This window comes from Carcharhinus amblyrhynchos, chromosome 22 (genome assembly GCF_965287045.1).
Source record: "Carcharhinus amblyrhynchos chromosome 22, sCarAmb.v2.hapA, whole genome shotgun sequence".
In the NCBI taxonomy this organism is placed as follows: Eukaryota; Metazoa; Chordata; class Chondrichthyes; order Carcharhiniformes; family Carcharhinidae; genus Carcharhinus; species Carcharhinus amblyrhynchos.
This window is the reverse complement of record NC_137345.1, coordinates 32,672,311-32,689,033: the sequence shown is the minus strand read 5'-3', so window position 1 is coordinate 32,689,033 and position 16,723 is coordinate 32,672,311. Positions and strand designations below refer to the sequence as shown.

General features: G+C 43.5%; 1 protein-coding gene across 2 annotated transcripts in view; it reads right to left on the bottom strand.

The window, feature by feature from the left end:
* Positions 1-16,723, bottom strand: part of LOC145357045 (neuron navigator 1-like) — a 698,546-nt gene that overhangs the window by 176,617 nt on the left and 505,206 nt on the right. For both annotated transcript variants that reach the window (XM_080210100.1, XM_080210101.1), the window contains one exon: positions 6,897-7,191. In XM_080210100.1, coding sequence (XP_080066226.1) covers positions 6,897-7,191 — 295 coding nt within the window. The remainder of the gene's footprint in view (positions 1-6,896; positions 7,192-16,723) is intronic.

The window sequence follows — 16,723 nt, the reverse complement described above, 5'->3', positions numbered from 1 at the left end:
ATGACCTGTATTCATCAGTTTTACTAGTAATAGCAGCATCAGACAAAAAAATGGGGAAATGTAATTGAAAGTGTCAGTAGATTGAAGCCTACACCAACAGAGGGCACTTGGGAGGGAAAACAGAACCTGCCACCTTAGGTGTAGGAGTGAATTTGTAGTTTTATGGTTATCAAGCAAGTCTGCAGGAATATTGACTGATACCCAGGACTGTCCATTATTCAGAAACCCCAGATATATGACAATAAGGCATTAAGGCAGGACTAGGCCACACAGCTCACTGAACTTGCTCCAACATTCTAGAAGATAATTGCAAGAAACGACAAAAGGTCATGAACGAAGCCCAGTTCATCACACAAACCAGCCTCCTATCCATTGACTCTGTCTACACCTCTCACTCTTGGAAAAGTAGTCAGCATAATAAAGGACTCCAGGCACCTCAGGCATACTTTCTTCCACTTTTTTCTGTCGGGAAAAAGATACAAAAGGCTAGGGTCACGTATCACTGACCCAAGAACAGCTTATTCCCTGCTGCCATCAGACTTTTGAATGTACCTACCTTATATGAAGTTACTCTTTCTCTACTCCCTAGCTGTGACTATAACACTACATTCTGCACCCTCTCTTTTCCTTCTCTATGAATGGTACGCTTTATCTGTATAACATTAAAGAAACAATGCTTTTCACAGTATGCTAATATATATGACAATAATAACTCAAATCAAATTAAAGACATTTCACATCCCCTCATTTTTCTGCCCAATTCCATATCTTGTGACTCCCTTAGTCTCCAAAAATATATCAATCTCAGCCTTGAATAAACTCAGTGACAGAGCAACCACAGGCCTCTGGGGAAGAGATTTCCAATCTCTCGCAACCCTCTGAGTAAAGACATTGTACCATTTCCCAGTCTTAGAGTGCTAAACAGTTACCCTGACACTAGGACCATTAATGCTAGATTTCTCAGCCATGGGAAACAATTTCTTAGCACCTTGCCTTTTAATTTTACTTCATTGAGAACATCTCCCATTTTCCAAAACTCCAGAGAATATAGGCCCACCCTTTAAAGATGAACATATATCCACTTCCATTCCCTAAAGCCAAAGGTCCTTAATTGAAATGTACCCACCATTTGGAGGTGAGTGTAAGTGATCTTGCTTTGCTCCAGGGGGACAGCAGCTGCTGAAACAACATATGGAAGGGCGTCTGGGGCAGAAAGAATAACGTTTCTATGTGCATGCTTTTACTTGATTCAGGAGGCTGATGTGCATAGGTCAACTTTGGATTCTGTGCAAGAACCAATTTTTGTTAAATGGAGAGGTCTTTATCAAGCTGCATCAAACTGCTCCATCTCTGGAGTAGAGCCATGTAAGCATACAATTCAGAGATAAAGTGGTTTCTTTATGAATGCTGAGTAAAGAGCTCACTTTTCCACAAAAACTGCTTCACAAAAACTGCTGCCCCAAATGTATGTAATTCTTGGAGTTGTAATTAAGTACGGTGTATTGAAATTTGACCACAGTTTATAACTTGAGAACATTGGTAGTTTCACAATGCTTCTCATATATTTAACCATATAAATTACAGAGCCATTTCAATACGTTTGCTGGTGTCCATTTTTGGGAGTGCCTTTTTATTCAAGTTTCACTGCATCAGAGCAATCTTCTCCAAACTAACCAATTGTTTCAAATAAATAAAGCAAATTAAAGCTAAATACAGTCAAGTCTATGGACCTTGGCAATATCCGAGAGGTAGTACTGAGGACTTGTGCTCCAGCGGGTGGATTGGCACCCCACCTGAGCTGTTTCCAGTACATCTGCAACACCGGCACCAACTCATCAACCTGGAAAATTGTCCAAGTATATATACCCTGTACACAAAGCATAGAACAAATCTAATCCAATTAATCAACACCTCATCAGTCAATTTTCAGCCATCAGTGAGATGATGGACAGTATCGTTGACAGTTCCTCAGTAACAACATTTGCACCAGTGCTAACCAGGACTCCAGGTCTCATAGGAACATAGGAATTAGGAGCAGGAGTAGGCAATTCAGCCCTTTGAGCCCACACCACCATTCAACATGATCATGGCTTATGTTATCCTAGTCTCAACTCCATTTTCCTGCCTGCTCCTCAAAACCTTTTATCCTGCTTTTCGTCAGAAACATATCCATCACTTTCTTGAATCAGTTGATTGATTCTGCCTTCACTGTACTCTGAGGCAGTGAGTTCCACTGATTCACAACCCTCTGAGAGGAGTAGTTTCTCCTCATCTCAGTTTTGAATCTACCTCCTCGCACTCTATGACCTCTTCTTCTAGACTGTCCCACAAGAGAGAAACATCCATTCAATGTCCACCTTATCAATCCCGTTTGGCATTTTATATACTTCTATCAGATCCCCCATCATATAAGTATAAGCCCAAGTTATCCAATTGTTTCTTGTATGACAGTCCTTTCGTAGAATCCCTACAGTGCAGAAGGAGGCCACTGAGGTCGTTGAGCCTGCATCAACAACAATCCCACCCAAGCAATATCCCCATAACCTCACGTATTTACCCTGCTGATCCCCCTGACACTAAGGGGCAATTTAGCATGGACAATCAACCTTACACCCACATCTTTGACTGTGGGAGGAAACAGGAGCATCCAGAGGAATGCCTTTCATATTATATGCTGCACCTGCAAAGCTATCTCATTACATCCTTGGACCAATCATGGAGAGAGTGTGAATTCCAAAGGTGAGGTGAGTGTGAATAATCTTGACAGCAATTCAGTATTTGGCTGAATGTGCCATCAAGGCAAAATTAAAATTAATGGGAATCAGGAGGAAAACTCATCATTGGTTGGAATCACATTTAACACAAAGGAAGAAGGCTGTGTTTATCAGAGAACAATCATCTTAGCCTCAGGTCATTGCTGCAGGAGTTCCTCAGGATTGTATCCTCGGGCCAAACATCTTCAACTGCTCCTTCCATCATAAGATCAAAAGTAGGCAATGTTTGCCAATGATTACATAGAGTTCAATACAATTTGCAACTCCTCAGATACTAAAGCAGCCCATGGCTGCATGCAATAACATCTGGACAACATTCAGGTTTAGACTGATAAATGGTTAGTGGCATTTGTACCTCATAAGTGCCAGGCAATAAAATAATTGAATAGTGGTAAAATTGGGTAGTTTCAAATCAGGGATGAGACCTCATACTAAATCTGCCCAGAGACAGGCCCCGGTGACATTGGTTGCAATGGTGACAGGGCCCAGGGTGAAACTTAGTGAAAACAAAGTGCAAGCTTTATCACCTGGACATAAAGGAAGAGAAAGCTGGCCTTCGCACATGTAGACTCTCAGGGCAAGCTAGACTGAGATTTTGGAAAAGCTGACCTACAGCAGATGTTGCTATGACATTCAAAAGATAAGTTTCCAAGCAAAGAGCTGATGAGTACAGAACCCATGTTAAAGGGAAAAACAATTGTGAAGAGCTTTTTTTTAAATTCATTTATGGGACGTGGGCATTGCTGGCTGGCCAGCATTTATTCCCCATCCCTAGTTGGCCTCGTTCAAAGGGCGGTTGAGAGTCAGCCACATTGCTGTGGCTCTGGAGTCACATGCAGGCCAGGCCAACTAATTCATTAGTGAACCAGACAGGTTTTTCTGACAATCGACAATGGTTTCATGGACATCAGTAGATTCTTAATTCCGGATATTTTAAAGACCATGGAATCACCAGATGGTACCTTGGAACAGAAAGTCCATTTGATTCTGCTCAAAGGCTTGAGTGAAAGAGACTTTGCTTAAAAGGACACTGGAAGATTCAGCTTGATGAAGCAGGTAGAAGAGGTCTCAGGTCCCATTAGAGCCAAAGAGAGATCTGGACTTTAACTCAAGACTATATATTTATGAAGAATGGGATAAAATGTGAAAACATGGCATAGGGTATAGGGTTGTTTTAATAAGTTGCTAGGGAACACCTTTTCTGCAGTTTAGTGTATTAGCTGCCTACTAAGTAATGTTTAGTCAATGTTGAGTTTAGTTTATTATAGTAAAAATCTTAAAATGTGAAACCTTGTGATGTGATCCTTTTCGTAGGTCAGTGGAACTAAAAATGTTTGGTTTCTTTAAGGCTCAAAACACCACACACAGAAATTAGAAGCAGAGTATTCTGTGGTAAATAACTCATTCCTTGATTTCCCCAAATCTATCCACCAACAGTAAGGCACTCATTAGGAATGTGATAGAATATTCCCCACTTTGCTGAATCAGTGCAGCTCACAACACCCAAGAATCCCAACACCAGCCAAGACAACGCAGCATGCTTGTCGAGCACTCCATTCATCATTCAACATTCACTCGTTTCACCACTGGTACCCTGAGGCTGTAGTGTGCACCTTCTACAATATTCACTGCCACAACCCCCAGGACTTCCTCAACAGCCACAATCTCTACCATTTAGAAAATAAAAGAGCATCAGATGCATGGAATCACCATTTCCTTATCTAAGGAAAGATATACTGAAACTGGAAGCAATCCAAAGAGGGTTCACGAGGCTGATACCAGGTATGGAGGGATTTTCTTAAAAGGAGTTGTTGGACCTGTACTCACTGGGGTTTAGAAAAATAAGGGACAACCTTATTGAGACCTATAAGATTCTCAGGGGACTTACAAGGTTGATGTTGAGAGGTTGCTTCCTCTTTTGGGATAGATTAGGACCAACAGGTGTGCTCTCAGAGTAAGGGGTCACCCATTTGAGAGAGATGAAGGGGGGATTTACCCCTCAGAGGGTAGCAAATCTGTGGAATTCTTTACTGCATAGGACTGTAGAGGCTGAATCATTAAGTACATTCAAGACTCAGACAGGCAAATTTTTAATCAGTGAGGGAATCAAGGATTTTGAATTAAGGCGGGAAAATGGATTTGAGGATTATCACAACAGATTAGTCATGATCTGGTTGAATGGCAGAGCAGAGTTGATGGGATGATTGGCTTACTTCCGTTCCTCCATCTTATGGTCTTACCACCAAGTTCTCCTAAAAGACATACACCATCCTCAGTTGAAACTATTGCCAGAATTTTACCGGCATGCTCGCCCCGATTTCAGTGCAGGCGAGTTTCGCAGAACGGTATTCTACGTTGGCCCTGGGCGGGATCTTACTGCCTCGGGCGTATATCTCTGTTCCTTTATTATCACTGAGTCAAAATTCCGGAACTCCTGTCTTACAGCACTATAGGTGCATCCACATTTACCTGTTGACTGAAATAAGAAGCTTTCACCAATGCAGCACGCGTCAGAAGTTTATCAGTCTAGGTGATGCTTTGAGCTGTATGCACACAATCTTTGGACTCAGAAGTGACTTTCAGAGATGATCCACCCGAGTGTAGCTGAAACATTTTTGAAAGCCAAATAGACTAGTCTACGACCAACATAAGTGAAGAGTCAGGGAATATGGTGGACAATACCATCCACTGTGCCTTGCATGTACTCCACTTGTTTTCAGAGAGGTTTGTGCACAGTGTGAAGTTCTGGTGATATGGCATTTGTGGGGAGGTAATGATCACTATGTAGTACTCGCACATCTTATATTTGTCCATACACAAGAATGGCAGTAGTGTAGTGCCCTGTGTGAGAAATTCATAAATTGGAAACAAGTTCTTGAATTAAATCAGTAAATGATAATTCACAGGATATTTCGCACTGAATGATAGTATAAAAATGTGCAGCAAAATGGGCAATTGTGATTCCGAAAGAAACATAGAACATAGAACATTACAGCGCAGAACAGGCCCTTCGGCCCACGATGTTGCGCCGACCAGTTAAAAAACAATGACCCACTAACCTAAACCAATCCCTTTTCGTCCATAAACCTATCCACGGATCTCTTAAACGCCCCCAAACTAGGCGCATTTACAACCGCAGCAGGCAGGGCATTCCAATCCCTCACCACCCCCTGGGTAAAGAACCTACCCCTGACATCCATCCTATAACTACCCCCCCTTAAAGCCATGCCCCCTCGTGCTAGCTTTCTCCATCCGAGGAAAAAGGCTATCACTGTCCACCCTATCTAAACCTCTAATCATCTTATATGTTTCAATAAGATCCCCTCTTAGCTGCCTTCTTTCCAGCGAAAACAACCCCAAATCCCTCAGTCTCTCCTCATAGGACCTCCCCTCCATACCAGGCAACATCCTGGTAAACCTCCTCTGCACCCTCTCCAAAGCCTCCACATCCTTCCTGTAATGTGGGGACCAGAACTGCACACAGTACTCCAAGTGCGGCCGCACCAGAGTTGTGTACAGTTGCAACATGATGCTGCGACTCCTAAATTCAATCCCCCTACCAATAAACGCCAAAGACTTTGCAGAAAATCTACTAAAGCATGCACAGTTGTGTTTTAAAGAATATATTTTAGAGTAGAAACACTAGAACACTGATCAAGCAAACCGATTCATTACAGTTTTATTTACCTGACATTGAATGAGGATTACTGCAACCTGGCCCCAAGGTGCTATCAAAGTGGAAGCAGATCGTTTTAAAGGTCACAGCAGAAAATGCATTGAGGTACAAACCTGGTAGATTTGTATCATCAAATAGTTTGTAGAATTTTAACGCAAGTGTCTAAGTATAATCTTACCCAGTTGCTCAAAATATTTTGCCGGGTTCTCCCCGTGTCTGCCTGGGTTTCCTCGCGGGTGCTCCAGTTTCCTCCCACAGTCCAAAGATGTGCTGGTTAGGTGGATTGGCCAGGCTAAATTTCTCCTCAGTGTCAGGGGAATTAGTGTGGGGTTACGGGAATAGGGCCTGCGTGGGATTGTTGTTGGTGCAGGTTTGATGAGCTGAGTGGCCTACTTCTGCACTGTAGGGGTTCTACGATCCTAATGATTTCTATTCTTGACACTTACCAGCTACTTTCAGCGAGCCTGCTCCTGAACTGGTCATCGGGGAAGTTACTCCTACCGGCGCTGCACCCCTTTTCAGCGAACTGGTTTGTCCAGTAGATTGCTGTTTCTTGACTTCGGTTTTCGTTGATTCTTCTGTTGATTCAGTGCGAATGCGCCTCCACTTTGTGTTTTGGTCCATTTTAAGGTTGCTGGCATCATAGCCACCATCAGACTTCTTCTGACCTTTACCTTCGGAGCCACTGTACCAGGTCAGACCACTCTCAACCATGGAACGTTTTTCTGCATCTGTTCGAAGCTGTAAGGCAATTTATACAGATCAGTCAACCAAGTGTTTCCGCGCAGACTGAAAATCCAAATATACAAAGTAAACAGTAAACTTTTAAATACTTAGTTCTGTTAAATTCCAACTGTTAACAACTCCATGTGTATCTAGAAATCCAATATCTGATTTATACAGGATTCGATTCAGATACCTGGTTCAGGATTTATAAAACTCCTCTCATAGAATCAGGCTAAAGGTAATGAAAACATACATACTTGTTTACTGAAATTGGTTTTTGGCCCTCTCCTTTAGCTGCAACACCTGAGGGAGCTAAGCAGACTTAGAAGGAACTGCATTTATAATCCTGACCTTCTTGAGGAGAGTCCACTATTCAACTCATACGAGGGGCCTTGATAGGGTCAACAGGAAAGACTTGTTTCCCCCAGTTGTGGGGCGAATTGCTGGTGGGTACAGAATTTAGGTGAATGGTCGAAGGATTAGAGGAGACACGAAGAAATTTTTTTTTCACCGAGGGGGTGGTGGGCATCTGTAGTTCACTGCCTAAGATGGTTGCTGAAACTGAAATGATCAACCCATTTTACAGGTACGCAGGTACCATGCTAAATTTCCCCTTAGCGTCCTAAAATGTTTAGGTTAGGTGGATTAGCCATGGTAAATGCATGAGGTCATGGGAATGGGTGTGGGGGAGGATAGGCCTGGGAAAGCTGCTGTCAGAGAGTTGGCACAGCCTCAATGGGTCAAATGCCCTCCTGCCACAATAGTGATTCTATGATCTATGTCTGAATCTACAATGGTACAAAGCAGGTCTCCAGAATGGGATTAAAATAAATAGCTAGTTTCTTTTTTGGTCAGTACAGAAAGAATGGGCTGAACAACCTCTTTCTGCATTGTAACGTTGCTGTGGTTCACAGAATCATAGAGCACAGCACAAAAGTCCATTTGGTCCATTGTCTAAGTACTGACTCTTTGCAAAATCAACTCAACGTAAGAACATAAGAAATAGGAGCAGAAGTAGGCCATCTAGCCCTTCGAGCCTGCCCCACCATTCAATAAGATCATGGCTGATCTGAAGTGGATCAGTTCCACTTTCCCGCTTTCTTCCCATAACCCTTAATTCCCTTGTCTGTCAAAAACCTATCTACCCGTGACTTAAATATATTCAGCGAGGTAGCCTCCACCACTTCAGCGGGCAGAGAATTCCAGAGATTCACCACCCTTTGAGTGAAGAAGTTCCTCCTCAACTCCGTTCTAAACTGCGCCCCCCTTATCTTGAGGCTGTGCCCTCTAGTCCTGCTGTCCTTTCTAAGTGGGAAGAATCTCTCTACCTCTACCCTATCCATCCCTTTCATTATCTTATACGACTCTATAAGATCCCCCCTCATCCTTCTAAACTCCAACGAGTACAGACACAGTCTATTTAGTCTCTCTTCACAGTCCAACCCCCTCATCCCCGGCATCAGCCTAGTGAACCTCCTCTGCACTCCCTCCATGGCCAAAATATCCTTGCGCGAGTGCAGCGACTAAAACTGCACACAGTCCTCAACTCATGCCACTGCCTCATCTCTCCCTGCAGCCCTGCAAATTTTTTTCAGCTAATTATCCAATTCCCTTTTGAAAGTCTTGTGTGACACTGACTCCACAACACTCCCAGGCAGTGCATTCCATATCCTAACCACTCAGTGTAAAAACCTTTTCACTGTCTTTCCTTTTACCATTTGTCTTAAACTGATGTACTCTGCTCTGTGTGGGCCCCTCATTCCTTTGATCCCCGCATCAAATCTCCACTCAACTTTTTATTTCTAAGAAGGGCAACTGCAGTTTCCCCAATCTACCCATATGACTGAAATCTTCAACCCTAGATATATTCATGTAAATCTTTTCTGCACCCTCACCAATGCTTTTGCCTCTTCTCTGATGAGTACCCAGAATTGAATGCAATACTATAGTTGAGGCTGTATCTGTATGTTATAAATCATAGAATCCTTACAGTACAGAAGTGGCCATTTGGCCCATCGACTCTGCACCAAATCTCTGACAGAGCATCTTACCTAGGTGCTCTCCCCCACCCTATCCCCACAACTCCACATATTTACCCTGGCTGATCCACCTGACCTGCACATCCTGGGACACTACGGGGCAATTTAACATGGCAAATCCCCCTAATGTGGGCATCTTTTGACTGTGGGAGGAAACTGGAGCATCTGGAGGAAATCCATGCAGACACGGGGAGAACATGCAAACTCCACATATCACCCAAGGCCATACTGAACCCAGGTCCCTGGAACTGTGCTAACCACTCTGCCACCACGTCACCCTAAAGGTTGCCATAATGTGGAAATGCCAGCGTTGGACTGGGGTAAGCACAGCAAGGCGTCTCACTACACCAGGTTAAAGTCCAACAGGTTTACTTTGTAGTACAATCCACAAGCTTTCGGGGCACTGCCCCTTCATTAGGTGAGTGGGGGCTGTGTTCACAAACAAGGTTTATATACGCATAAACTCATTTTACAAGATACAAGCTTCCACTTTAAACACATTAAAGCCATCTCCTATGGACAAGCCCTCCATATACACAGGGTCTGCTCAGATGAGGAGGATCACAACAGACATCCCCAGATGCTGAAAGATGCCCTTATAAGAACAGGATACGGCGCTCGACTCATCGATCGACAGTTCCGAATCACCACAGTGAAAAACCGGACCAACCTCCTCAGAAGACAAACACAGGATATGGAGGACAGAGTACCCTTCGTCATCCAGTACTTCCCCAGAGTGGAGAAGCTACAACATCTTCTCCGGAGCCTTCAGCATGTCATGGATGACGACAAACATCTCGTCAAGGGCTTCAAACAACTGCACAACCTCAATCATTGTCTGCAACAAACTACCCAGTCTTCAGGAAAACAGTGACCACGATACCACACAGCCCTGCCACAGAAAATTCTGCAAGATATGCCGGATCATCGACACAGATGCCGTCATCTCACGTGAGAACAACCACCGGGTATACGGTAAATACTCTTGCAACTTGGCTAACGTTGTCTACCTGATACACTGCAGGAAAGAACCTGAGGCATGGTACATTGGGGAAACCATGCAGATGCTACGACAACGGATGAATGAACACCGCTCGACAATCACCGGGCAGGAATGTTCTCTGCCTGTTAGGGAACACTTCAGTGGTCACAGGCATTCAGCCTTTGATCTTTGGGTAAGTGTTCTCCAAGGTGGCCTTCACGACACCCGACAACGCAGAATTGCTGAGCAGAAACTGATAGCCAAGTTCTGCACATGTGTGGATGGCCTCAACTGGGATCTTGGGTTCATGTCACATGATCTTTAACTCCCACGACTTGCCTGGGCTTGCAAAATCTCACTGACTGTCCTGGCTGGTGACGATACACATCTCTTCAACTTGTGCTTAACCCTCTCTCCACTCACATTGTCTGTACCTTTAAGACTTGATTACCTGTAAAGATTCGTATTCCAACCATATCTTGTAAACTGAGTTTGTGTCTATACAAACTCCCACTCACCTGATGAAGGGGCAGTGCTCCAAAACTTGTGGCTTGTGCTACCAAGTAAACCTGTTGGACTTTAACCTGGTGTTATGTGACTTCATACTGTTCTTACCCTAAAGATTCACCATTGGTTCCTTGCTTTTGTTCTCAATGGCCTAGATCTTCCACGCTGAAAACACAAGTCGGGACATTTCTCATCTTTGCAATCAAACAGCCGTTACCTTTCTCCATTCCCACAGTATTTTCATCTCGATGACAAGAACAAAAGCTTTATTCCTCTTAACACTAGTAGATGGGTTAATAACCAGGGGGGCACAGACTTATGAGTTAGAAGAGGGGAGTTGAGGAGAAATGTTTTCACTCAGAGGATGGTGGGAGTCTGGAACTCACTGCCTGAAAAGGTGGTTGAGTAGAAACTCGTGTAACATTTAAGAAGTATTTAGATATGCACTTACGCTGCCGTAACCACCAGGGTTATGGGCCAAGCACTGGAAAACAGTATTAATGCAGCCCGAATCATAGTTGACCAGCACAGACACAATGGGCTGAATGGTCTCCTTCTGTGAAACATCTATGAATCTATGAAAAGAAATCTCTTGACCATGTCCAAATGTGTGTGTTGGGATTGAAAGAAAGCACAAAGAAAGAACAGCTTTCAAACTGTGCCAATAAATTGTCAACTGAGCTGATTCTATTCACCATTCTCAAAACTCAGCTAAGCATCTGCTCAAAGTCCTTCTGTTGTCAATCATATTATTAACATCTACATTTAAATGACACTTCTATCAGCTTATAAAGATTTTTTTTAATCAAAGAATCTTTTCAAAGCACTTGTGTTTGTTTTGAGAGTTTCATGTGCATTTCAAAGACTGACCAGAGGCTCACTGGTTCTGTACATTGTGGATAATTGAACAGTAGGTATGGAAAATGTATTGGGAACATCTGGTGGAAGGGCAAATGGAGATCTGACGGATAAAGTAGGGTATAGAGGGGTGGGGGGGGCAAAGCATTGTGAAAACCTCTTACAATTGACACCTTGGCAGTCTTCCCCAAAGGTTCAACTGACTTACCTGATAGGGTTCTCACAATTTTGCAAGTCCCTTTCATTACGATGAAGTTTCCATGGTGGGGTCCAAATTTCCCCAAGTCTTTTATAATGGGGATCCTGATGTCCCAGAGCATGCGCGTGGGTTCGTGACATGCCACATTTCCCAATGAGGGGAAGATGGTGCAAATTGGAAGCAGAGAGGTAAGTTTGAAATTCTGGCCTGGGTGGCCTCATTTTAGTAAAGTATATTTATTAGTCACAAGTAAGGCTTACATTAGCACTGCAATGAAGTTACAGTGAAAGTCTCCTAATTGTCACACTCTGGCACCTGTTCGGGTCAATGCACCTAACCAGCACGTTGTTCAGACTGTGGGAGGAAACCAGAGCATGTGGTGGGATACCCATGCAGACACGGGGTGAATGTGCCAACTCCACACAGACAGTGATGCAAGTTGGGAATCGAACCCAGGTCCCTGGCGCTGTGAGGCAGCAATGCTAACCACTGTGCCAGCATGCTGCCCATATTTTCCCCAGTGCTGACTAAATTCTCAGCAGGTATAGAAAGGCAAAATCAGGCCTACTCCTCAAATAAAAAGGCACAGGATCCTATGTGCCTCAATAATTGCTTTCTCAACCTCCCTGTTCAACAATTTGCGCAGGTATTCCCTCAGGCCCCTCTGCCCTTGCACCCCTTTAAAACTGTATCCTTTATTTTGTATTCCCTCTCAATCTTTCTATTAAAATGTGTCTGTCTGAGATTCTTGGCAGCCTGGCACCAGAAATATCTGCAATTCTGGGGTGGCATGATGGCACAGTGGTTAGCACTTCTGCCTCACAGTGCCAGGGACCTGGGTTCAATTCTGGCTTCAAATGACTGTCTGTGTGAAGTTTGTACATTCTCCCTGTGTCTGCATGGGGTTCCTCCAGGTGCCCCAGTTTCTTTTCACACTCCAAAGATGTGCAAGCTAGGTTGATTGGCCAGTAGGGTCAATGTGTGGTGTTACGGGAAAAGGGTCTGGGTGGAATTGTTGTCAGTGCAGGCTCAATGGGCCAAATGGCTCCCTTCTGTTCTGAAGGAATTCTATGATTTTAATTCAGGTAAATGTCAGCAGCATGAAAAAAACTCTCTCAAATGTCATTCAGTTAAACTGGCTGAGAGCCTTCATGCCCGAAGGGGAGAATTGTACACCAGAGGCACCCCAGAAGATACACTAGAGGATTTATCCCAAAGGTCTCCACACAAGAATTGCTCAGTAAGTTTAAACTTCCAATGGGCAATTACTCTGCAGTGGGAACCATGTGATATTCTGGTTTAAATCAGCAACTTCAGATGGTGCCAACTCTCTTAGAGACTAGTTAACCGGGACCTTTTTCTTATCCATTCGTGAGACATGGGTGTTACTGGCTGTCCAGCATTCATTGCCCATCCCTAGTTACCCTTGGAGGGCAGTTGAGAGTCAACCATATTGCTGGGGCTCTGGAGTCACATGTAGGCCAGACTAGGTAAAGGCAGCCGATTTTCTTCCTTAAAGGACCAAAGTGTAACATGGATTTTTCCAACAATCGACAATGAGAATTAGAAAGATTAAAACCACTCCTAACTCCTGAGTAACTACAATAGGTAATCCACCTCCAACCCCCAGCTCCCCTACCCTTTTACTGGACTCCTGACTACTCTCCTCCCAACCCCCGACCACCATCACCTTCCTGACTACCCGCCCAACCTCCTGACTGCCTTCAAAACCTGGCCAACATCCATCACCAACCCCACCCCCCGCCCACCAAATTACCTAAAACCCTTGACTACCCTCCTGACCCTCACTGACTACCCACCCAATAGTCCTGTCACCACCACCACCACCCCCCCTTTATCCCCCATACCAATAATCCCCTATCCCTCTATCAACCCGAGCACCCACTTATCTTCCTGGCTTCTCAAACTTTAAACTGAGCTGGTTTACAGTAGCTAAGGGGATTTGGCTTTACGTCCCCTGATGCTGCTGTTCCACACTGGTAGGAGCATGGAGCTGCTATACTGCATATTCCTCATCCTGCAAGGGTTGGAAGATCTGGCGGGAAATGTACAGTTCCCAATGTGGGTGGCATGGTGCCATCGTGGTTAGTACTGCTGCCTCATGGCTCCAGGGACCCGGGTTTGATTCCTGGCTTGGGGCGCTGTCTGTATGGTGTCTGCATGTTCTTCCTGTATCTGTGTTGCTTTTCTCTGGGTGCTGTGGTTTCCTCCCATGGTCTGTAAGACGAGCTGGTTAGGTGCATTGGCCATGCTAAATTCTTCCTCGGTGTACCCACCATAGTGTGGTGACTGGCGGATTTTCACAGTAACTTCACTGCAGTTTTAACTTAACCCAATTGTGACACTATTAAGTAAATTTTAAACCTTTAAAAAAAAAGACCCAAGAGATGCCAGTGATGGCTGTCACTGCTTAGTCATTTTGCACATCACCAACTCTTTTAAAATCTCAGATTAAATTAAGAATTTAATGCTAAATCCTGTTCTTGGGGCTCATGCTCATGTGTGAATGCTTGGAATAAAAACAGAAATGCTAATAATTACTCAGCAGATCAGGCAACACCCTTCATAGAATCATAGAGCCCTACAGTGCAGATAGACCCATAAAGTCGGCCCAAGAAGTCTGCACTGACCACAATCCCACCCAGGCCCTACCCAAATATCCCTACATATTTTACCCACTAATCCCACTAACCTATGCATCTCAGGACATTAAGGGGCAATTTAGCATGGCCAATCAACCTAACCCGCACCTCTTTGGACTGTGGGAGGAAACCCACACAGACACGAGGAGAATGTGCAAACTCCACACAGGCAGTGACCCAAGCCAGGAATCAAACCCAGGACCCTGGAGCTGTGAAGCAACAGTGCTAATCACTGTGCTACCGTGCCGCCCCAGGTCGTTTCATTGGAGAAAGATTATTGGCCTGAACTGTCAACTGTATTTCTCCCTCCACATGACCTGCTGATTATTCCAACATTTTCAGCATCCACAATGTTTTGCTTTTGTACGAGAGAATATTTATGTTTAGTTATTCAGCTGGCAAGCCCACGGGTCATTGATTAGAGACTATTTAAAATATTTTAATCAATACTCAGTAGGGTCAGTTTGAGTAAGATTTACACCCAAGACCCAAAAGATGGAAGGATAGCATGCAAATTGATTTTATTATGACAGTATATTTTAAATCTTTCAGTGTGCTACAGACAGGAGAGAGAGAGAGAACATAAACTTCTTTATCCTCCACCGCCCCCCCCCGACACTTTCCATAAACAGACATGTTTTTGAATTATTCTTGAAGTAAACCATGACATGTCTGCTCAATTCCACAGTATGAGACATCCAATTTAATAATCACTCACTGCGTACATATCTTGTGACATTATGATTAATCCGCAGGTTAGTTTATTTAGAGTCAGACCCAGGGAGTGGGGAGAGAAGAACAAACACAAATACGTATATATGCACACATGCACAAACACAAATACACATGCACAAACACAGGTTTGCACAAACACTAGAAGAGGGAGATTTACAATTATGGGCAACAATAAAAGAACTATAGAAATGAATATTAATTGAGGCAATTTCTGAAGTCAGAAAAGCCAGAGGGTGTTTCCTTCATGGCAGTGTTCAGTCCAGTTGAATTCTGGTTAGACACAGCACCAAAAAAAAAATCCTTCAAATGAATGACCCCACTACAATAATGGACTTTGTGCTTAGACTGCTTGGCAGACATTGATTGGAGACTTAAGTTCAAACAGACTTTGAGAAGTTAAAAAATAGTAACTGGCTGCTTGCTCAGCCAAGCTGCTGGAGTTCTGTCCATTTGGTGTTTCTCACTTTTCAAAGAAATATGCTGATTTCAAAATGGCCATTGAGTCATTCCACCTTCATTCTCCACAATGTTGTCAAAAGAAATGTTTATCTATGGTATGGAACTAGCTTTTGGTTTCAGACTGATAATGTTCTAGCCATTAGCTTTTGAAAAAGTTACCATTCATACTGAGGTTTTTGAGTTTGGAAGTCATTGTCTAGGTCGACCCCTGACTCTGCTAGAGAAGCAAGCTTATCAAGATGCAAATTGTCCCTTCAGTGGTCCCCATTTTTAATGGGCCTGGAGACTCCCAGGTTTGAGATAGGTCTGTCATGAACTAAATAGCAAGTAACAAGTTTCAATCTGTGAATCCCCTGCTTTTGTGATTGTAATGTCCTTGCGATCGGGTTTGCAATTCTACAATAATGAGAGGAGGATTCTTTTGTTCTTGCAACTGTTGTTTGGAGCTTCTGGAATGAAAGAGCCAATCCTGTGATCCTGTGACTTGAAGCAGCCATCTCTTTTTTAGTTCAGCAGGAAATCAATTTAAAAAGTAACAAAAAACAAAGTTTTGACATGGAGAAATTTGGATTTCTTTTCATGTCTTATTGACCAAACAAGCCCAAATGATCAAGAATCTTTCCAACTTGATTTCAACAAGTGACAGAGAAGCCAAAATCCTACAAACACTGATAACTGACTTCATGTTATCTCATGACTTGATATACACAGAAGTTAAAAATGTCAGTACATGATATGTCATGCTGCAAAGGAAATATTACCAAAATGGTAAAGAAATAGGGACAAGTGGGTAATTTGTTTATTTAGATGGTGAGGGGAGGCAGCAGCATAGTAGTACTGTCACTGGACTAGTAATCCAGAAGCCCAGGGTAATGCTTTGGGGACCCGGGTTCAAATTCCACCATAGCAGATGGTGAAATTTGAATTCAATAATGATGACAATGAAGCCATTATTGATTGTTGTAAAGATCCATTTGATTCACTCATGTCCTTTAGTGATGGAAATCTGTCATTCTTACTTGGCCCACATGTGACTCCATATTCACAGCAATATAGTTGACTCTTAAAAATGTCCCACTAAATGCTGCTGAGCCAGTGGCACCTA